Below are 22,961 nucleotides of genomic sequence, written 5' to 3' on the forward strand. Positions count from 1 at the left end.
AAATTCTTCTTTTCCCTAGATGATGTTCGCCGTTGGCGAAGAGCTTCGGGTGAGCGAGTGAACTCGTATCACAAAATCAAGAAAATAGAGACCCTTGAACCTAAAGAGATGGATGGAGTTCTTACACAATTCGACTTTTGGGAAGATTATGGCCGTTGAAAAGAATTTGCATGTTCTCGGGTACGTTTAGACAAAATGTCGTTGCGATTAACAAGATTGGTAGAATGTAGAGGTGATAATTCATGCATATACTGGTTCAAAGTAAAAACAACATAGATATGCCAACTTTGTTTAATTATGGCTAATTGTCTTTTTAGCGGTTAACAAGATTGATAAAACATAGAGGTGATAGAGTATGCACATACTTTGTTTATGTTAAATACAACTTGTAGCCGGTAATCTGTCCGTTGATGGATATGTATCTGTCTAGAAGTTAACAAGATTGATAGAATAAAGAGGTGATAGTATACGATGTAGTGGTCTAGGGTTAATAAATTATTTATCCGCTAAGTTTTTGACATATGGCTACTTATAATTTTAACCGCTAAGATTTTTTATTATTCATCGACTTTCCTATTGATTGAAGCTCATGCAACATTTGGTGTCGATGGATGTAAGGCTATCACTCCTCGCATTCTCCCAGACGCCGCAAAGCAACTGGTTCTTAAATTTCATGAAGACCTCTTGAAGTAGTGGTTACTACTACAGACTTTGTTTAATATTTTAAGGATTGTAAGTTTCTTTATGCACACTATCGACTTTTTTCGTTTTAACGGATAATTCATGTTTACTAGTGGGCCATTATATTTTAGTCGTTAACTCAAATCGTTAGGCTTTAAAATAGTGCTAGATCGTTTAGCCAAACTCAAATCGTTAAGCGGTAATAAGATGTCTTCCCAAAATGATCAATACAAATAACCGATTAATAGATGTATTAACATGGAAGTTAGGTGATCAATACACCATATTTCTGTCGCTAAATCAGCTCAATACACCCATCATAATGCTTGTTCGCTTAACCGTTAACTCAAATCGTTAGGCGGTAACAATATGTCTTACCAAAACACAATTCAAAATTTTAACCTATCTTAGTAATATTAAATCATTAACACTCATCTATGAAATCAGATCTAAATTGATTAATACACTTAACCGCTATCCAAGAGACTTTACAGTTAAAATTTGGTTGGAAGCCCATTTACATTTAGTTAGCATCGATTGGCCCCGTAAATCTTAGTTAACTGCTAACGATATACATTACCAAGCAAACATATAATGTAACACAATAACATAGAAGTTAGGTTTCGACATCATTACAAGTACAAAACCCGTCCTTTACCCAAAGGACCTTCGTCTGATCCTACTGCTCTAAATCCGCAGACTGACACATACGACCACTGTCTCCCTTTCTCTAAAAGCAAGGTTAGTTTCGTCCATTACTGGTTAAAAGGTTATTCACTTTTACCATTTGAAAATTCATGGGCATTTAACAAATTTGGACCTTAATTGGATATATTCAACGCATTGTCCCAAGATATTTTCTTATGGTGCTAATGTATATGGTGCTCAAATGTCTAACACTCCTTTTATTTAATGTGCTGCCAGTTTTGCTCAACGTCCGCCGAGTGTGTTATTGGTCAATGCTAGAGAGTTATAACTGTTTAAGCAAGTCTCCATGATTAAAAGAGAATGCCGACGTTCTTCTACTGTTTAACCATTTTCCGATCTTAGGTTTATGGTTTTTAACTACCTCCGGTTAAAAGGAAAAAATCTATATTATAATAGGAGAGTTTTTGCTATCTCCTAAACCTATCCACGTGGCATGTTGTGGGACCCATATATTTTTTTTATTTTTTATTTTTTCGCTTTTGGCTTCGTTTCTCTTTCATCTTCCTTCGCTCTTTGCCGTCATTCATCCTCTGTCGACGCCTCAACACAGGATCCGATTAAACTCATATTAGGTTTCTTCCTTCTCTCTGTTTTTTTCCTCTGTTTCACGTTTCTTGATTCTCTGTAATGTAATATTGGTTATGGGTTTACCATTTTGGATTAAAAGCTTTGTTTTTAAAAAAAAAAAGTTTTCCATTATCTGTGATCTGTTGTTAAGTGTATGTTCCAGTTCGTGTGTCAAAGTCATTGTCTTTGGGCTAGATTATCAATCAAAGCTTGAAACTTTTGATTGATAATTTTTTTTTTGTTGGGTCGCGAGATGACAATTCTGATCATGTGAAATTTTTCTTTGCCACAGGATCACCTAATATTGGATCATGGAAAGGAGCAATCTCAGCAGCTTTCATTAGCAGCAGGACCTTCAGCTGATTTCTCTGATTACCTTGTCTTGGCAGCTCACAGAACCAAGAGACCTAACATTCTCAGGGCCTTTAAGCCTTACCGTGGAGGCTGGATCATCACCAACAATCACCAATAATATAGATTTATGATTGAATCTGCAGAATTCTGTGATCCGTGGTTTCATAGATATCATGAAGATTCAGTTCATAAATGTGTGGATCTGTGTTTTTTTTTTTTTTTTTTTTTTTTTTTTGCGTTTTGAGATAACTGGGGCGCATCACATACTACTAAGGTATCTTCTTCTCGCTGAATTCTCCCTCCTTCAACTGTGTTAATAACAAAGTAATCACAAAAAAATCGACTTTTCTTTTCTCCTTTGTGTTGTATATAAATCCATAGGCTGAAGGAAAAAGCTAGCGTGTAATCACAACCCTCAAATCCGAGAAGGAAGAACTGGAGGCATGACTCAGCAAGGAGAAGATATAAACTCTCCAACTGAAGGAAGAGTTAACAGAGACTGATACGAGAAACATGCCTTCAACTTGGTTCTTATTTAGTCTAGCATTTTACCATAAGCGAGTAGAAAGCAAGAGACATGAGTTTGATAGAATTTCTTCAGAGATTGTTTTGTCACAGCAACCATTGTTTTGTATTTGATTTATAGGAACTTCAATATGTGTGGAGTTAACTTGCAGCGGAACAGTCGAGGTGTTTCAAATTAGAGGTATGTAGGATATTATTTCTCTTTCCATTTTGAAAGCGTAGTGTAAGTTCTGGTTTGATATCTGAACATCCCTATGAAGTTATGTTTTTTCTGGCACTTCTCTTTTTCCATTACCAGTCTCATCTTTTATATCAGTATTTACTTTTAGAAAAGAAATAACGAGATACGCATCATACATAAATTTTGTTAGTGTCAGTTCTTGATAAAAATAAGGTGTAAATGGTTGTATCTACAATCGTTTGATATTTTTGATACACACTATTTTAGATTATATGCTCTGAATCATTTTGTATGTATTCAAATCCTTAGTGCTAATTGTATTCAATTTTGAAATACCAGATTATATTAACAGCTTGAAACTTCTTTTATTAATATATTAAAAAATAATTATTATTACCTCACTTTTTATGAACATATGGGCATATGGTTCAATGTCGGTCAAAAGAAACAAAGAGAGAAAGAGGAGGTACCAAGCTGTTTCCAACACTGGAGCCCGAGTGGAAAGGGCACATAAACAACCAATTGGACCAGGTTCGCTTTGGTGCCATATTCTAAATTCTTAAAACTTTATAATTTTAAAAAGAAAAATACGAGTAACCAATGTTCTAAATTGTTCTCTGATGCGTACCGTTTAGCTCTTCTCACAAATATTGTGCTAAGTTGCGGTGAGCTGTATAAATTTTTCCTTTTTTTCTTATAACCATAGAAAGCCTCATTTCAAAAAAAAAAAAAATATATATATATATATATGAGTAGGATTAGACTCCAAAACGACTAAACCCTATATATATAGTAGGGATGGGCACTTCGGTTATTTTCTCGATTCGGTTTGGATTCGGTTAGTTCGGTTCTAGTATTTTTCCAACTAAAATAAACCATAGTCAGTTTGGCTTGGTTCAGTTCGGTTTATGTTTAGTTCGGTTTATATTCAGTTCGGTTTGTATTCGGTTCGGCTCGGTTTGTTTTTTTGGATCAGTTTAGTTAGGTTCTTTTTAGTTTAATTTTTTTTAAAGAAAAAATATGCTTTAAAACATAAATTATGTAAACATAAACTATGTGAATTAAATTTAATATAAAACTGAAACAAAAACCTTTAAAAAATTCACAAAAGTATATAAAATTTTAAACAAATGAAAGTTAACTAAAATTAAAAAAATCAACATCATTAGTAATGTCTCTTATATCATTATTAAAAATTATGCAATGAATCACCTTCCATATGACGCTACGAAGAAGAACTTTTATTTTTAATAAAATTTGCTTTAGGTTTTAGGTTTAGATTTAACATCCACGTTTACCTATGTAAGAATATAAAAATACGGAGTTTTCTATTTTTTAAATAAAATATTTTGATGGTTAAATATTAGGTTAGAAGAATATATGTTAATGAATAAAAAATAGAAAATACGTGATTTGGTATTAGAATTTTAGTATATTGGTATTACTAATATTTTTAATTTAAATAATTACAAAAACACATCGGTTTCTCGGTTCGGCTTAAAACCGAACCAAACCATTCGGGTTGGGAAAATCTTCAACCGAATGGTTTGAAATAGACTTTGGTTCGGTTTGGATCGGTTTTGGTTCGGTTGGTTCGGTTTGACTCGGTTCGGTTTGGTTTTTTTGCCCACCCCTAATATATAGCAAAGCTTTCTAAGGTTTTCAAGGGATTTATGGATTGTTTTAGAATCAGACTTGAGTAAATCTAACTAAGTATTTTTTTATTGTTAATTACCCGTTTACATTCTTGAAATATTTTGAGCCTAATAATTAAGCTAATTTGTTATTTAATGAGCAGAAAAACTAAAAGTCCAAAACTTTACAGATTCTTTCGATTTTGTAAGTTACAGATTTGATTTGAGGATTTAAAGTTTTGATTTAAAATTTTAGGAGTGTGGCGAGGGACAAAAGAGAACGATTACACCAAGTTATAGCCACCTGTGTTATTTCCTGTTAAACATAACGAAGACAGCTGAGTCTGTTGGATATGTGATCTGAACACAGTACCAATATTATGGAATGTTGCTGTTTTGTCAGTGATTTATTGTCAGAATATGAGTATAAAGGCTAGAACAAAATTGTCTTAAATTTAAGTTCAAGTGCAATACCATACAACATAAATTGCATCGCCGACACCGCATCATGTATGTGTAAGTGAAAAAAAACATCATGTACACAAAATTATCCCATATAGCGACAATATACATACAACAACAACGTTTCCGGCTCCGCGCTTGCGCGGAGACTATGCCCCTAGTTATATTAAAGAGAGACTTTTTTTCATCTTTCAAGATATGGAAGAATCTAATCTAGATTTTGACTATAAATACCTATTAAAAGGACTTATAAATATTAGGAAAAGCGAATCACTGACTAATTATTTTCGACTATAAAACCAAACAACTAAAACTAAGGTTTGTGAACCAATATACATTGTACTTATGCTATAATTATCAATAAAACACTACATTTGATCCATTCTTGTTGCTTTATTGTCACGAAGAACTCTTTTTTTTTTTTTTACTCTTACTTCAAAACAGTTAGAGCAAAGTGTTCATAAATTGTCGCAACTTGAAGCCGAGAATCTAGCTCTCCGAGAAGATAACTAAGCCTTAAATACAACAAGTAGGACAGGCCGAAGATTCTGAACCTCGCCACACATCCACACATCAAGCACTATGAACTCTAACTCAGCCACTTGGAACTTTAAATCATCAAACTAATGGAATTAAAAATGTCAAGAAATGTAAGTGAGAAGAAGGCATACATGATTCCACAAGAGATTTAGTTTATATTTTGGTTTATATGATTCCAGTTCAAATTAATTTTGGCCTAGGTGGTTTCATTTCCAATGAATTTAAAATTTGATTGATAAAATAATTTTGAGATTAAACACATTTTATCACGGTTTTTTATAACTATTTTGGTTTTGTGGCATGAAGTAAATATGTGATAAAAACTAAAAAAATAACCAGATCATAATTAAATATGCGGCTAAAACATAAAAAAATCTACAGATTCTTCATTAAATCTGTCAAATTTTTAAAAATATGTGGTCAAATAGTAAATAAATCTATTATATTTTAATTAAATCTGTCAAATTAAGTAAATATGTGACCTGAGAATTTTTTTTTTAGTGAATGCTATTTAAGTATCAAAACTAAGTAAATATCTGGTTAGAAATAAAAATAATAAATTAATCTGTACAATTTAAGTAGATTTATGACTGAACATAAATAAATATGTTAAAATAACTTTGTGACTACATAAGATATTCATAAAATAAATATGTTCAATGGCATAATCGTAATGATTTATTTTTCTACTGTTAAAATGTAGTAATTGCATTTTTTGTAATTACTCTTTTATAGTTAAAGATAGGCTTAAAAACATCAAATTAGTAATGAAATAAAATTAGAGTTAATCTAATAACAAACTAATAAATAAAAAGTAAACTAACTTTTTCTATTAAATCTAATAGGGTATGAAAGATGATGTTTGTCCACGAAACCACACAGAGAGACTATTAACAAAAATGTGTGGAATATTTTGCACATCAGATGAGTGTTAAAGAAATCACTAGTCGGTGATTAGGCGTTTGGCTGAGGACGACCGCATAGGCGGATTATCCGGGGCATATTCGTTAAAGAATCATTGATTTATTTTATATGCATTTTATATTTATACAAGATATTTAGTATTTGGGTTTAATTATAAAATCATTTTGATAAATTATCAAAATTAAATATACAAAACAATTAAACAAATTTGTGAATTTTTACTAACATTATTAATTAATTTAACAGATTTATACTACTTTAGATCGATTTAAACCATGTTAAAAGTGTTTTAAATTGGATTTAAGAAAAAACCTTTTCAGTTAAAGGGGAGTTGCCGCCTAGACGCTGCCTAGGGCGATTTAGTTATAAGTGTTTTAAATTGAATAAAATTTAGATGAAAGTACATCAAAATCTCTCTTCAATAGATGATAAACTTTCTCTATTTAAAAAGGTAAGATATCTTTAAATACTGTACCAAAATAGTTGTAAATATATAGTCAAGCAGATATAATCAAATACTTCAAAAACTAGTGATTATATTTCTATAATTTCTCACCTCATAATTGTATATAAAGCTTCTTACTAGTCTCCAACTTTGTTAGATCTATCAACAATCAACATACACATTAATTGTCATATATACTTTACCCACATTAGGCAATTCCGTAATCTTTATTTAAGGAAATAATAAATGACATTAATAATGAATTTATGGTTAGTTTAATAAAAAACTTATTATATAATTAGACGGACCAACATATCTCTCTAATAATTCTAAGAATCATTTTAGTGATGACACGTGGCTATAAAAAGAAGTTGTAATGTTTCACAAATATATACAGGAGATTAAGTTTTTGGTTATCTAGATTTAATATAGTTTTTTTCTTATATAGGCGAACAGAATATGGGATCTATATGGTGCGACAAATTTATTGGACCATGCGTTAAATTTCCAGATTGTGATCAATCTTGCAGAGATAAACTTGGACCAGATTCAAATGGATTTTGCGACATAAAAGCCAAAAATTATTGCCATTGCAAATATGATTGTTGGAACGGTAAAACTCCAGTGTGAGCTGCAATGCTATGAAATGTCAACTGTTTCCAATGTATAAGGAAAAATCAAGGCACAAAATAATGTCAAATCATATTGGATATGGTTTTCGTATTATTTCTAAAGCATTACCCATGATATATGGTATCAATTTGGCACGAGTGTTTGGGGTCACATTCAGGTTCGGTACCATACGCATTAATATAAGTCTAATTCAAATTTTTAGTTGTCGTTTGAGGCTCGGTTCCTAACATATTCGTGTTAAGTCAGATTGTAACACTACAAGAAAACAGACGCATAACACTGACATATATGGTCGTTAGAACGAAAAGTAAATCATTGTAAAACGCACGTCGTAACGTACATTTCATCTTAATTACGTCGTAAATTATATGATGAAAAATATTTGTAGTTGTTTCGTCGTAACATAATTCCTCGTAAAGTAGACGTAATGTTACACTGTATATGAGGTTGTAAAAGGGTCGTAATATGTCGTCATTGTTACATAGTTGCAATATAGATGTTAATGAGTGTCAAACTTTTGGACCAATTAACATCAACAGTTTTAGTAAATTTACGACCAATTAACATCGAATATGAAAAACGTAATAAAACTATGAGAATCAATTTTTAAAAATATTAATAAATTAAGAAATTAAAATTAAAATGTATTGCATAAAATACTATAACACCAGAAATATTTTACAAACCAAAAATAAAATATTTTAATCTAATATTAACGGCTAAGGTCATCAAAAAAATGCTGAACAATGGTCATCGGTCCGGCTCCATTTTCGCATGCTCCTCTAAAGTGGGTTCCTGGTGGATGGATTGATGTACAGTGTCCCACGCACACCGAGTTTCTGGGTTTCCGGATGCAATGACATCGAACATCCCCTCCATGGCCCTCAACCGAGCTTGAGTGTCTTCTTAGTCATCTCAGAGCGTTGCAATGATGGTCTTGGCCTCCTTCAGATCCGCACGGAGCTGAGAAGCTCTTACCTGGCAGCGTAGGCTGATGTCTCCCTCGGAACATCGTTAACAAAACTGATACCAATCATCCGTCCCCTTTTCTTTAGAAAAACCTTCAGTTGAATTTAAAATTTTAATTAGAAAATAGTAAAGATTTAGATGTATGTACGTATAAAAAAACAATTATTACCTCTTTAAATATTGTCCATATCTTACGTGGACAATTGGACGGGTGTGCCATCCGGAGTTTGTTGCGTCAACTGTGTCAGACGCTCTTCATTCCGCACCGCAACATCATTGTGGATCTTTTCTGATCTACGATCCACAAACATCCCATCCTGGTACTGGTGTGTCTCCTTAAAAAGTCAAGAAATAGATGGTGCTTCTCCTTCCCGAGCAGTCTAAAAATATAAGAAATCAGACTTGAATTAAAATGAAATTCATAATAATAATAATAAATAAATAAGGCAAAACTTCAATACTTACGGTCTGTAGGGGCCACTACAGCATGTGGAGTCTTTCCAGATTGAGGACCATCGGTAAATTCCCTTCGGGATCAGGCGTCATCTGGGCCGCCGAGCCCGAAGCGGCCACTCTAATCGAGCGAGGAGCAATCCAATATGCCTTCAGGCCAGTCCAAATGAGATCGCTGATGTAGCTGGTTTTTGCATTTTCTACTATGTCCAACCACTGCTCCTTCCAGTCGGCGATGTTGTTTTTCAGGCGAAACTTCGCCTTATCGTTGAGCGTCTTCTTCATTTGCTCGTTGACGCCAATAGACCAATGCTATCTTTGCTGCAAAAAATTCATTAGCACACAAATAAAGAAATTTGAAAGATATTTTTTAAAAATATATAAATTACCGCAAAAAAGCTCGAACGAAGGTGTCCGAACGTACTCCGGTAAGAGACCAGTTCGGATGCGCTTCGTGGAAGTACCCTTTGATGGTATCCAAAACTTTCGGCCTACAACATTGCCCGTCGCGAACATGCAAAAAGTGAAGTAAAAACTTTTTAAATTTTTTTTTTAAACTTACCAATAAGTGTTAGGCGGTCGATCAGGGTCAATGATGCCTAAACCATTTTTGTCGGGCTGGTAGAGGAGATCTTCGACGATGTACCGAGCATACGGAGCATCGGGTGGTACCATCAAATCCGGATGTGTAACTCTGGTAGCAGCAGGTGCTGGAGCAGTCTCAGGAGCTGGAGGAGGCTGAGGATGTGGAGGAGGAGGAGGAGGAGGAGGAGGCACAGCCTGACTCTGCAGTGAAATTCCCTAAGACTGTCTCTTAGGGACAAACTCTTGCGCAGATTCAGTACCGGAACTAGAAGCGCCTAATGGATCCCCAACACCGAGAAATGTAGCTCCATATGTGGTATGTTCCAGTTTTCCTTCCTACCAACCTTCAGTCAAAAAAAAAAAATTTAAATTAGTGATATGAATCAATGGTAATCTATAAAATAATTATATTCATAAACTTGTTAAATTTATAAACTAATAATATTTGTAATCTAATTTTATTCTTAAACTAATTCATACCTAAGCTAATTCAATACCCAAACTAATTTGATACATAACTAACCTCCTAAACTAAATGAAAAAATACCTTAGAGAGAGAGGAGGGTTTGAGACAAATGAGCAACCACAATGGGATCGATGGGCTCGGGTTTATATAGGGATTTTGGATTCACGTTTTTCTGTTATGACGAATTAGGGACGCCCTGCATTTTTGTGTAACGATGAATTAGGGTCGACCCGTGTTCTCCTATTACGACGAATTAGGGATGAACCGTGCATTTTAACGACTCAGTTACAACAAATAGAGTTTATACCCTAAAATCAGAACTCTAAACCCCTAAACCCTGATTTCATAAGTTATATATATACTTCTTTAACTCCTAAACCTTTAGTACAACATTGCATTTCATTTTGTGACATTGAATTTTATTTCTAACATAGATTTGTTACATAATTAGAAATATAATGAAAACATAAAGTTGATACAGTACAATGAAACATAGCGTTGTTACATGATTAAACAATATGAAATAATGAAATTCAATCGTCATTAGAACCATCACTCAGGTCATCACTTTCTTCAAATTCAGCTTCATTGCCTTCGTCCGTCATATCATCTGGGAGATCTTCATATTCACGGTTTTGATTCAACAAGTAAGATTTCATCTGTAGGTTTTTCATGTATTTCCACTTCATGTAAAGAATCTTGTTGCAGTGGCGTTTTTTCACAACCAATTATTCGTTCCCGAGCTGTAACTTTTATAGCGGATAACCAAGATATTCCAGATTCTTTGATCTTCATATATGGAATAAAACAAACTTGCTCTGCTTGAGATGCCAATATTAAGGGTCAAATTTGTTGTACCTCCGTGTAGCATTGATATCCACAACTCCAAACTTATTATACCGAACAAACCTATTGACGATGGGGTCGAACCAGTCACATTCGAAGAAGCCACATTTCATCTTCATTAAACCGGAAAATTCCACTTCAATAATCTCTTACAAGATCCCATAGAATTTTGTTTCACCTTTCACACATATTCTATAGTTGATTTTTTCCTGGCGACTTCCACTCGTAAGCATGAAAAGTAAAACCTCATGTAAAATACATAGGTGTTGTGGTGACCATACAAATCGGGACTTGAATCAATTCGTGAAACCATGTGGAGGATATAGTGGATCATCATAATCAACCTATAATTAAAATAAGAACACATATTTGCCTTTCAAAAGACTTCATCTCCTCGCAATTTAGGATTATATATGTGTGGGCATTGTGACAATTTTTTCGACTCGACCACTAAACTTTTTTTAGTTTCCCACCTAGACGTCTAATCTGGCAGAAAATGTATGGAACACCTTCTACAACATATTTCGGCATAACACCACTATCATCAAATCTTCTTAGAGCTCTTTTTCGTGTCCGGACTTGTGACCCAAGGTTGACGAAGTGAAGTGAGATGTTTTCTCTGTTAAACTCCCAGGAACTTTTGAACCTTCCACCTTTGCAAGATTTTTTTGTTTTCCCTTTAAATGTTTCATGGAGCGCTCATACGGAAACATCAATCCATAGTGAATAGGTTCACAAAGCAATGCCTCATGCGAGAGGTGGACTACTAGATCTTCCATGATGTTAAAAATAACGGAAGGAAAATATTCTCCAATTAAGATTGGGATATTCTCATCAAGTTGTCTGATAACATCTTTAGTTAAGGTATGTGTGCTAAAATCCCATAAAAAATCTCCAACGCCTGCAAATATTGTATAAGAATTAACTACATATATGTATTTGTATATAAATAATTCATTAAATTCAGTCACTTCTAAAAATTAAATCAGTACATGCAAGTGCTTCATGAACATTTTTGAGAAGCAGTTCTACCAATGCAAATAGTAGTAGTCGTTTCATAAACACATGACAGTTATGACTCTTCATCTTTTAAAAATTTTGCCACTGTTCAACACATCTTGCGAGATTTGAAACATACCTATTAAATACCAATTTGCTTCGTCATAATTGTTGATACTTTTTTCCCTGGACAGAGTAACATCACACCATTATTTGTTAGCAATGAGATATGATTTTTGAAAAGCTACAAAAATAAAATAGAGATCCTAAAAGAGTAACATTGTGTTAAAAAAATTCTAAAAGAGTAACATATATAGGAAAGAAAATCAGAGAATAACTAAGGATACCACTTGTTTTCATATTTGCTTCCTTGTACTATGTTTGTTGCAGAGAAGGCTGATCTCCCTTTTGTTTTGTTTGTCTAGTTTCTTCTTCCTTCTCCGTTTCTGTTTTTAATTTTAATGCAAACCAAGGCAAGTAGTGTCATAAATATAGAAAATATAAAGAACGTATTTGTAAATACTCATTTTGTTGACAATAGAGTTGAGATGCATGTAGTTTTTTTTTAACGCTGATATATTATGATATTACAATTATGAGAATGATTACATAGATGATCCGACAACCGACAATATTACATGCCTTATAAGGATCTACGCCTAACTGCATCACCTGACCCGTTCTACGAAGATCGCGCCTGACCGAGTTTACTTGCACCATGTTGGAGATCCTTTTTAAGCCTTTCTTCCGTAGCCTGCATAATTGTTTAATAAATCGCTTTCTCCGGGATTGAAACCTGGACCTGCTGGTGTTGAAGCATTAATGAACTCTTAGTCAAACCATTGGACTAAGGGGGCTTCCACAAGATGCTTGTCGTTTCTTTTGCAAAAAATTGTCGTTACCTTAGCTGCTGCAAACCTTTTATCTTTATTGAAAATTTAAGCTTTGTAACAGAGACACACTCAAATGTCATCTTTAACCTGAAATGAACAATTAAAAGACTATCAACTGAGAATAAGAAGAAACTGAGTGTAAATCAAAAGTAACTATTTAGAAAAATATGAAAAAGAGTAATCATAAACTTGTATGAAATTTTTTTCTGATCAGAGGAAGAACTCAACAGAAAAAGAATCAAGCCATGAAGAAGAGAGTAAAATAAATAAGAAGATAAATAGAAGATAAAACAGTTTCCGATCGTGATTTTTATGTTGAACGTAGTGGTTATAATTGAGAAAATATAGGGATTTAGTTTTTTGGGAGTTTTACAACATCGATACCAAACTTAATTTTTTTATAATAAAAATTGTCCACGTGTCAAATTTTGATTCGTCAGGCGACTTGCGCTTTAGTAAATAATGGATTAATAAATTTAATTAACTTTGGATATTTTTGGATAGTAATTTGAATTTTGGTTTAGTTAAATTATAATCGATATCCAAATCTCCTAGCTCTTAGGCTCCACTAGGGTGTTTCTTATAAATGACTTGGATCGAACTCGGTTTGGATCCAAATTCAGTTAAAACATTCGGGTCTAATACCAAAAAAAATTATATATTTTTTTTAATTACAAGGTTCGGGCCGATGCTCTAATCCCTATATACCCTAAACCCTAGTCCCCTAGACTCAAAATCACGATATGTAATATTAGTTTCATCCCAACGGTCACTCGAACCGGAGACCTCTGATACAACCGTCAAAGTTCTCCAATTGAACTAATGACCTCTGGCTATACGCAAAAAAAAATTATAAGAAAATAAACCAAATCAACTATAAAATAAAAGACTTAAGTTTTGTAAACTGTATCCAACACTAAATACTCATACGATATTTGAGCAGTTAATTTCTTTTATATGAAAAACACGAGTTTCTCAATTAAGAACCACTCAGTAACTCTTATGATATAGTTCCTACTAAGTGGCTTAGATTATCAGAAAAATCATTTTCTTCGTCCTTGTTTCTCTCCTCAAAAACTCTAGCCGCCAAACTCGACTTCGTCTTCTCAATATTTTTCTTTATGTTATTTTATTTTATTTTTGGGTTGTATTTGTTTTAGAAGAATATCCGCCATGAAAATGTTGTCACAAATATAATTTTTAAGAATCAAAATGACCAAATATTTTATTAAAGATGTAAGTATACATTTATACCCCTTAGTGTAACTAATCTATATTTAGAGTTTAGAGTTAAATGTGGAGTTTTGGAAGTGAGGTTTAAATTAAAAAATAAAATAAATAAATATTAAAAATTTAATTTTTTTTCTTAAAAAATAGTTATGAAAAGCATTTTAATTTTCAAAAATAAAATTTCAAAAGTATTTTCGAAAACAATTTGAAAAAAGAATTCAAAAATTACTTTTTTATAAAAAAATTTAATTTGAAAACATGTAATTTGAAACTATAAAAAGATTATTTTCTTTAAATTTTTTATTATTAATTAATTTATTTATATTTATATATTTAAGATATAAAAATATTTTGCTTTTTGATAAAATCTATTTTGATCATTTTTTTCTTCGAATAAAAAAAACAGTGTCATGTTGAGCTCTTGCCAGGGCAGAGCCTGATCTCTCCTCTATTTCAGTCACGGGTTATTGTCCTGTGTTTTATTTTGGTCGCTCATGTAGGGATTGGGTTTTTGATTGGTTCGAGTGATTATTAGTTTTTTGATTGGTTTGAGTGGTTATTGGTTTTTGATCGCTGCTATTTTAGGGCGTTGGTGCGAGTTTAATAATCCCCATGAGTTTTATGTGTTGGACCAAAAGGCGACGGGTTGTTCCAGATTGGAAGGTTAACTAAATGACTTCTTTTTTTTGAAAAACGGTTAACTATATGACTTCTCAATTGCCAATTTCTCTCTTTATTCTTTCTAGGTATTGTCAAAGCTATTTTTGTGAAAATAAATTAAAAAGAACCATTTTAAGAAATTTTTCTTTTAGATATGTTTTTAGAAAGATATTCATTAATATATATTTACGAATACCTCACTGAATTTAAATTATATGTATATTAGTAAAATATTTTTAAATATGTAAAACATCTTTCTAAAATTTTGAAAAACCTTCCTGAAATTTGATATATATATATATATATATATATTAATAATATTATACTGAATTGTCAATTCTTCCACACTACCGGATTAATCAAGTTAAAGGAGATACAGTCTAATGGAGTTAATCAATATGGTTCTAAATTTCTAATATTGCACTTTTAGAATATTGCACTAGAGGTTATGTATAACGTGAACATGTGAATTCTTCATGTTAGTTTGAAATTAAACTCGATGATACAAATGACAATCGCTGTACCATACTTCTAATTAAATAAAGTAAAAAATGTTTGCCGAAAAAAGAAAATATTAATACATAATTTCAAAACAAACCAAGCAAAGAAAACTGAGAAAAGAGAGAGTTTTATAGTTTTACCAAACTGTTAGTTTAATAGATGTATTAAAAAACCGCCGATGATTTAAATCTCTTCTCCATATTCCAAGAAATTGCTTTCAGCATATTCCAAGAAATCGCTTTCAGACTTGGGAATAAAAATATCGATGTTTTGTTCTTGAGTCTTTGCTCCAAAGAGTTCAGCAGTTGCCTGGTAATCAGCTTCCTCCACTAGCCTAAGAGAAGAATAATACGAACCATTAGAAACTGACAGTAGTAGAATGAAGAAACTGATGCAGAAGCAAATGTAGGAGTGAAAAGTTTCCAATATTACACCTCTGCATGCGAAGTTTCTCAGCAAAAGGATCTAAAGGTTCTTCCTTCGAAGCTTCAACAGTTTTAGCCTTCTTCTCCACACCCTTTGCTGCTGCTGCTGCTTTCTTTGGAGCCTTCTCAGTAGCAGGCTTTACTGCAGGTGCCTAGGAATAAATAAATAAATAAAAAAGATTGTTTACCTGTAATTTCAACCAAATTATGCAAACAAAACAAATAATGTAAAAGTAAAATATACAGGAGGAACAGGCTCATCCTCCTTCTCCCAGGAGTCCTTGATATCATCCTCATCCACATCCTCGTCATCCCAGTTACTCTTGAGTGCAACTTTTGCAGGAAGTGGTTGAAAATCCTCAGCCTCTGAAATCAGAAACAAAAATGAGAACTCCTGAGATATGAATATATTAAACAATCTTAGAGAGCATAACTTGAATACACAGCAGCAAGTACTAATCTTTTACAAAACCAAAAGTAATGAAAACAATGGTTGATGTATAAATCTTACCCCAATCATCCATCTTTGTTGCCAGTTATCTAGACAAAAAAAAAGTATCTGCTGTTCTGAAGTGCCCAACTGAAAACCTGCACAAGCAGACACAAGGGCTCTCGAAGTTAAGATTTTTAAGCAAAAGAGAGAGTAATGTTAGCCAAATTAATGATATATTACACAAAACTTTTAGGATGAATGAACAAACCCAATCTAACAGTGAAACAACTGACTACTAATTAAGCTCTATGAATCGTAGGTTAAATCGCAGGACTGAGAAGAAAGAACATTGGCAATGGACACAATTCGAGATAATAATTTTGACATTAATCAAACTGAGAACCCGAGGGATGGAGGCGGAAGAGAAATTACCTGAAACTCTAGAGGGTAGAGAAGAGAAATCACCACGAAGAAAACAAAAGAAAAAGATGAGAGTTCGATTCGTCGGTGAAACGTTAAGGAAAGAAGACAGAAACGACAGCGAGGAGACAAGTCTTTTGGTGGAATTTTAGGGGTTTCTCTGTCTCTCTCACTTTCCAGAACATGCTCGTTTAATTTGTTTAGGAAATGTTATTTTAAGAAAAGCGTTAGACCAAAATAGGGGTGGGCGTTCGGGTACCCGTTCGGATTCGGTTTGGGTCTATTCGGGTTTCGGGTTTTCGGGTTCAAAGATTTCAGCCCCATTCGGGTATTTTTAAATTTCGGTTCGGGTTCGGTTCGGATCTTTGCGGGTTCAGTTCGGGTTCGGATAACCCATTTAAATTATTTTTAAATTTTTAAAATTCATTATATACTTTAAATATCTCAAAATATATAAACAAAACAATATATTACATATAAATTTGAATAGCATATGTCAAAGTACCTAAAATTAACATATACATTGGTTTGGTTTGAATATTTGGATTGAGAATCAATAAGTATTGTTGATGTTTTGAGTACACTTTAGCTATTTTATACATGTTACTTTTGACTATTTTTATATATTTATAAGTATTTTGGATAAGTTAAAAGTATCTTATATATTTTGATGTTCTCAATATATATTAAATCTAGAAATAATTAATATATATAGGTATATAAATCAATTTCGGATATAATCGGGTACCCGGAATACTTCGGTTCGGATCGGGTTCGGTTTCGGTTCTCTAAATACCAAAATTTTGAACCCATTCGGATATTTAATCAATTTCGGTTCGGGTTCGATACTACTTTTTCGGATCGGGTTCGGTTCGGTTTTTCGGATCCGGGTTTTTTGCCCAGCCCTAGACCAAAAGTCCAATAATAGAAAGTTTTCCATTTATTCTGTGATTTAATTATCAAATTGAATTATCAAAAAAAGAAGTAAATTAAGTGTAGCCATTAAAATTTTATTCCGTTAATCCATTACTTTTTCTAACTGTTTTGATCATATTCCAATGATCATAGTTCCTATGTACATGTAATTTGACGATGTTTTAACATAAAATATGCACAAAATAAAAGTTTTAAATTTAAATATATTTAAAAATAATTTTTTATTGATTTTAAATTTTATTATTTTCTACCAATATTTAATTTTGAATTGATTATATATAAAAATTAAGATAAAACAAATAATTTTTATTTAATAATATATTTATATATATTTAAAATTATAGTTTTGAAAAGATTTATTTTACCTATTTCGTTTGATTAAAATATATTAAATCAAATACTATAAAATTAAGAGAAATTTTGTTAATTACAATATATTAAAAAGAAACTAATGGTATTGAAAATTAAAATATTTAAAAAAAACTGTATAAAATTTGAAGAATTATTTTAGTAATAAAGTTTATATAATTATAAAAAAAGAACTAAATAATATGTCGAAAATTGTAAAATATTATTATACTGCTATTTCTATAATTATATTTCCATTTCAAACCAAAGAATTTCAAGAAAACTTTCAGACTACTGATTTTCGACTTTAAAGTCATAATTATTTGTATGTGATGTAATTTTGGATGGCTAAAATTAATGGCTGTAATGTAACCTTTTTTTTTAATCATAATGACAATGAGTTAGGATGCCAAATAAAGAAATAACTGAATTAGTTGCAAACAGAAACCCCTGCATATTAAGAATTTAAGATTTCAATCTCAACAATGAAGCCTCAATAAACTTTTCAATCACCGACCACACAAAAGGAAAAAGGTTTAAGAAATGATTCCCATGGTGCATATAGAAAACACTACAAAAAGAAAAGACATGGTTCCAAACCAAAACAGTTCAATAGTTCCCAACCAAACCACCCATCATCGTAAGCTGCTGAGCTCACAAGGGAGTCACGTGAGAAGTCTCACCTAAGAAGAGACACCCAAAAACATAGTTGAAAAATTCTCTGGCTTTCACGATTCCATTTCCATTTATGGTTTCCATGTCGTAGGTGCAAGCCCTCATGCAGTCAGGACAGTATGTAACCTGTGTAGCATATAGACTATCATAGATAAGGCAACTTGCGTTTCCACATAAAAGGAAAAGGCAGGTGAGACGTACCTCCAAGATTTTTGGCTGGAAGGAGCTATCAAGCATCACATCTACTCCGTACATGGCCCTTGATTTGTCAGATTTCATTTCCGGATGCACAAGAGCCGCAGCCTCAAACACTTGACGTATCACTTGCTTCACCTTCTCATGAATATCCATCCATTTAACTATTAAGAGTAGAATTGTGTTATTTGATAGAAACAAAAGAACAAAGACATATATATGTGGAGGAAGGAAATACAAATACAGTGTGTACCGTTATGTTCTTGTTCAAACTCTCTCACAAACTCTGCTGTAGGCTTGTGATTCAACTTCCGTCCATAGTTCTGGAACACATAAGAAAATAGGAAACATGAGTTGTTGTTATATAGGATGGTGCAATCTTTATCAGAACTGAGCTTCTAAGTGGAATGAACGTTACCATGACAGTGAAGTGGGTTTCATATTCAAAAAAACTGTGCTTCTCCAATGAATATGGGTTGTTCGACAACCTAACCTGAAATCAAACAAGTAGGATTGGTGGCATATATGCTCCTTAATTCAATATTAGTGGCTGCTATGAATAAGCATATACCCAAAAGATATCTGTCAGGTAAATCTCCAGCGGGTCAATGCTCCGCAGCAGGACAACGTATCGCAGATCAAACTTCTTCCCCTTGAACAAAGCAGGGTGATCTATGTACTTCTGGCAGATCTTTGGACCAGTTTCCATCTTGCGGATGATAGCTGATAAATTATCGGTTATACTTGTGTCGATTGTCCTTGCCATATTCCATGGTTTCAAGATCCACAAATTGTCCAAACCATCACGTTTGCGTACGCAATAGTCCCCGATAAACTGGGTCAGCTCTGTTTCAAGATTGTAAGTAGGCTGTAACCATTCTGGAGATCCATAAGCCTGTATAGCAGAACATCAAAAGTTATATCAGCTGATATGTACCGTCTTAGTTATATTTTGTGACCACAAAACAAACAGATGTAATCTAATATACAAGTTTTCCTAATGGAATTTACCTTTTGAATAGTCTCCGCAAGATGATGCTTCATAACAAGACAAGCCTCAAAGGGAAACTGATTAATATATTGGTCATCTGTTAGTCCCACCGCTTTCTTCACCTCCTCGTCCACCTGCATACTCGTCCATATAATGTCTGCATCTTTTGGTTCATTTGCTGCAAACAGGTGGTTGACACAACTTAGAAAACAACAAAGATATTTGACGAAAGATAATTCAAAAAGCTGGGACTTATGGGGGGTAAGTTCAAAGTCGTATTGAATATAAAGATAGAATATATCATGATTCATGAGAACTTACTGAGCACAAATTCTGAACGTGTCAGAAATTCTTCAACTTGAGGTAGATCCGTATGCACCAGTAAAGGAGACCCATCACTATGGCGAATGCTTTGGGAAATTGTAGGTGTCAAAGGTAGAGACTTGAAAGCTTTCGCATGCTGATTTTGTTGGTATTTCTCAAACTCCTACAGAATCAACAACAGGGAATACTCTTTTAATGAACAGAAATCTTCCAAGGAGACGATAACAGCAAGCTAAAGAGGGGCACGGGGGATGGATGTACATGAATAAAATAGTTCTCAGGAGTGTGAAACCAAGCTGTGAGCCTGGCAGACCGATGCTTGTCCTCCCCAATACCAGATAGAAAATCACGAGTGCACTCATCACCTTTATGACAACTTTTGATAGGCCACATTATTGAATAGCTGGAACATTGAACCAAAATAAACATGGGCGTATGTCAGATACACAGAAAATAGCAATGTAACATTGTGGAGATATTTTGCATATATAGTGTATGAGACCTCATCAATCACATACATTTTTATACTGCAAACATAAGAAGTGTTTGCAGCACCAGGGAAAGAAATGAAAAAAGCTAACACGAGTGAGCAGAAGAAAAATCGGAAAATTTATACCTCACAGCAGAGTCTAGATTCCCGGAAGGCATGAAAAGAAAAGGAGCCACTTTGAAATTGGGTTCATCGCTATGCCCCAAAGCTGAACCCAGTTCATCCATCACATACCTGCAAAAGGAGTAAACCAACATACAAAAAATCACAAAAAGTATTGAGAAGCATTGATGTGTACTCCAAAAGCTCCTACAGCTTTTGGTGATTGGGTTGAATCGTCTCAACATTATAGCAATCTCACTAAATATGTTTTGCATTAGATTATTTTTCTGAGTTTTTCAAATTTTTCTTTTTAAAAATGATAAATGTTAGAACATTTTAAACAAGCAGCACAAGAGAAATAGTAATATAGCAGAAAATGAAAAACATTGCATACCACAAGGAAGTTTCATCAATCTTTTCCTCATCCGCAAGACGATAATTCATCACATACAACCACATTGCACCAAGAACACGGTCAATGAGACTATCCTCGGGTTTCGGCTCGGGAAGCCATGGTTGAATAATCGAGTCAACAACATGCTTTCCATTTTCAAATATTTTAGCTGTGTCAACGCCATTTAACAAAGAAAGGTTCGGGAGAGATTCAATAATCTCTACAGCACTGTTTCCAAGAGGTCCAGGTATGTCAACCTACAAACAAAACAAAACGTTATGGTAACTACTAACTTTTATCCAAATATGAAAAGACAGCTTCCAAGAATTACCTCTAAGGAAGACAGCGAAGGGAAGAGCTTCAAGACTTGAAACAGTTCTCCAACAGAATTCTGATCCAATGGGTTTCCACGGATATTAAGATGAGAGAGTAAGGGCAACTCATGCACAGAGAATGCCTGAAAAAATGAAGAAAGCAAAGGTATACAAATCAGACACCTAAGAAAGAGAGAGTCTATAGGACACAAAAATTCCAACAGATATGTTTATTGTTCATCAATACAATCTAGTCTCCATCTATCTTAGAAGAAGTAAGGGCACACAAAAAAAGAACCTTATTTGCTAGATTGTGTATTGACCGGTTTGAAAGGTCAAGTGAGGTGACATTGCGCAAGGGTTGATCCTGCTGAGCATAATCAGGATTATCCTTCCCAAATACATCTCCACAGAAGCCAAGTGCCCACAGCCCGTAGTTAGGGGTAAAACACGAGTTGTAGATTTCCAGACTAGGACAGCTTTTCAATATTTCGTCAGCCAACCGACCTTCACTGAAACAAATAAAAATACATGAGAGAAATCTGTTATCGTATTCCTTTTCTAACTTCACAGTCACCTTTTGTGAAGAACAGGATTGTCATTCAGCCACAAAGCCTTGAGATTCTTAAGCTTTGTAACCTCTTGTATAACCACATCCGCACTCTCAAGCTTGTTCCCGAAAAGACTCAGCGCCAGCAAATCCTACCAAAATTGGCAGTTAGAAGCTTCGTATTTTTGACAAACTCTCATGCATATTCTTTTTGAGGAAAGATGTAAAGGCGTACCTGAAACTTACTAGGGAAATGAAGGGACAGGAATGTGTCGTCATCTATTCCAAGACCCTCCAACTCCAGCCATCTTAAAGAGTCATATCCTTTATCCGCAGCAGAACGAATTTCATTCTCTAGTGCCTGATGAACAGAGAGTTGCTCATAATTCTCTGTGTCTTCTTCTTCTTCTTCTCCAGCTTTTCCTTCTAAATCAGTATCAACACACATCAAAGAACCCATCCTCTCGGCCAAACCGGGAATTTCCTGAAGCTGAAGTAGCCAAAAAAAAACAAGAAACAATCATTGAACCAATCTGTCAGAGTCCTGTAAATTAAGGGAAAATGCAAATATTAAGCTTACAAAAACGAATTTGCAAATCTGTGTACAAATAGACAGAAATTTCTCATTTTGAATCAAAAAATATGAAGATATCATTTGCTCAAACAAACTTGTACCATGAAATGAAAGTTTGATTCCTAGAATCAGTGCCAAGTTCGTTCACACCTGTTTATAGGCATCGGGAAGACGAAAAGTCCAGGCGTGGTCGATAAGGAAGACGTCAGAGTCTTTAGGCATAGATTCGGAAGTGAGCACAAGCCTCCGTCTCCGACCATCGTCGCAGGGTTCGATTTGGAAGTGAGCGCCGCCATCTAAAGTATCCGAAGCAAGTTTGTGGAAGAGGCGTGCGTACAGTTTCTGCGGCAAACCAGAAGCTGCCAAGAGGATTCCATGTACCTTCACGAAATCTTCCAAACTCGAGATTTTGTTCGCCATTTTTCTCTCTTGAAGGTTTTCTTGAGGTTTTGTTTCATGTGCTCTTCTGGCGGCCCATCGTGTGTTATTTAACTCATTATGAACTGGTTTGGTTTTCGGTTCCGTTCTAAACCC

General features: G+C 33.7%; 2 protein-coding genes and 1 long non-coding RNA gene across 5 annotated transcripts; 1 reads left to right on the top strand and 2 right to left on the bottom strand.

Moving 5' to 3' along the window:
• Positions 1 to 1,882: 1,882 nt before the first annotated feature.
• LOC106340369 lies at positions 1,883 to 7,551 on the top strand. 2 transcript variants are annotated; one of them, XR_001269376.1, is made up of 5 exons: positions 1,883 to 1,961; positions 2,249 to 2,584; positions 2,692 to 3,016; positions 3,462 to 3,547; positions 7,470 to 7,551. It is a non-coding gene; the product is annotated as an uncharacterized LOC106340369 (long non-coding RNA). The 2 variants fall into 2 exon arrangements; XR_001269375.1 differs by lacking the exon at positions 7,470 to 7,551 and adding an exon at positions 4,907 to 5,144.
• Positions 7,552 to 15,285: 7,734 nt separating this feature from the next.
• On the bottom strand, positions 15,286 to 16,705 carry LOC106340351 (eukaryotic translation initiation factor 3 subunit J-like). Of its 2 annotated transcripts, none has more exons than XM_013779233.1 (5): positions 16,547 to 16,705; positions 16,193 to 16,269; positions 15,926 to 16,047; positions 15,691 to 15,833; positions 15,286 to 15,590 (listed from the first exon to the last, which is right to left on the bottom strand). In XM_013779233.1, exons 2-5 carry the CDS (start codon positions 16,203 to 16,205, stop codon positions 15,440 to 15,442), a joined length of 429 nt encoding a protein of 142 aa, XP_013634687.1. In that variant the 5' UTR covers positions 16,206 to 16,269; positions 16,547 to 16,705; the 3' UTR covers positions 15,286 to 15,439. The 2 variants fall into 2 exon arrangements, with proteins under 2 accessions (XP_013634687.1, XP_013634688.1); XM_013779234.1 differs by lacking the exon at positions 16,547 to 16,705 and adding an exon at positions 16,383 to 16,493.
• A 1,554-nt stretch (positions 16,706 to 18,259) lies between these two features.
• LOC106342996 (tubulin--tyrosine ligase-like protein 12) lies at positions 18,260 to 22,915 on the bottom strand. Its single transcript, XM_013782088.1, has 15 exons — positions 22,578 to 22,915; positions 22,089 to 22,343; positions 21,881 to 22,005; positions 21,602 to 21,815; positions 21,321 to 21,446; positions 20,990 to 21,246; positions 20,620 to 20,727; positions 20,265 to 20,406; positions 20,001 to 20,166; positions 19,700 to 19,857; positions 19,260 to 19,583; positions 19,107 to 19,181; positions 18,942 to 19,011; positions 18,695 to 18,852; positions 18,260 to 18,619 (listed from the first exon to the last, which is right to left on the bottom strand). Exons 1-15 carry the CDS (start codon positions 22,845 to 22,847, stop codon positions 18,473 to 18,475), a joined length of 2,595 nt encoding a protein of 864 aa, XP_013637542.1. The 5' UTR covers positions 22,848 to 22,915; the 3' UTR covers positions 18,260 to 18,472.
• Positions 22,916 to 22,961: the final 46 nt, after the last annotated feature.

Source organism: Brassica oleracea, chromosome C4 (assembly GCF_000695525.1).
Source record: "Brassica oleracea var. oleracea cultivar TO1000 chromosome C4, BOL, whole genome shotgun sequence".
NCBI classification, from domain to species: Eukaryota; Viridiplantae; Streptophyta; class Magnoliopsida; order Brassicales; family Brassicaceae; genus Brassica; species Brassica oleracea.

Excerpts from the sequence above, each read along its gene's own strand:
- LOC106340351 (XM_013779233.1), bottom strand. Across the intron at positions 15,834-15,925 it reads AGGATGAGCCTGTTCCTCCT|GCACCTGCAGTAAAGCCTGC; the intron begins GTATATTTTACT and ends ATTTATTCCTAG. Across the intron at positions 15,591-15,690 it reads GAGAAACTTCGCATGCAGAG|GCTAGTGGAGGAAGCTGATT; the intron begins GTGTAATATTGG and ends TTCTTCTCTTAG.
- LOC106342996 (XM_013782088.1), bottom strand. The coding sequence starts at position 22,847 with ATGGCGAACAAAATCTCGAGTTTGGAAGATTTCGTGAAGGTACATGGA. Across the intron at positions 22,344-22,577 it reads TTCCCGATGCCTATAAACAG|CTTCAGGAAATTCCCGGTTT; the intron begins GTGTGAACGAAC and ends TGGCTACTTCAG. Across the intron at positions 21,816-21,880 it reads AATCCTGTTCTTCACAAAAG|TGAAGGTCGGTTGGCTGACG; the intron begins GTGACTGTGAAG and ends TATTTGTTTCAG.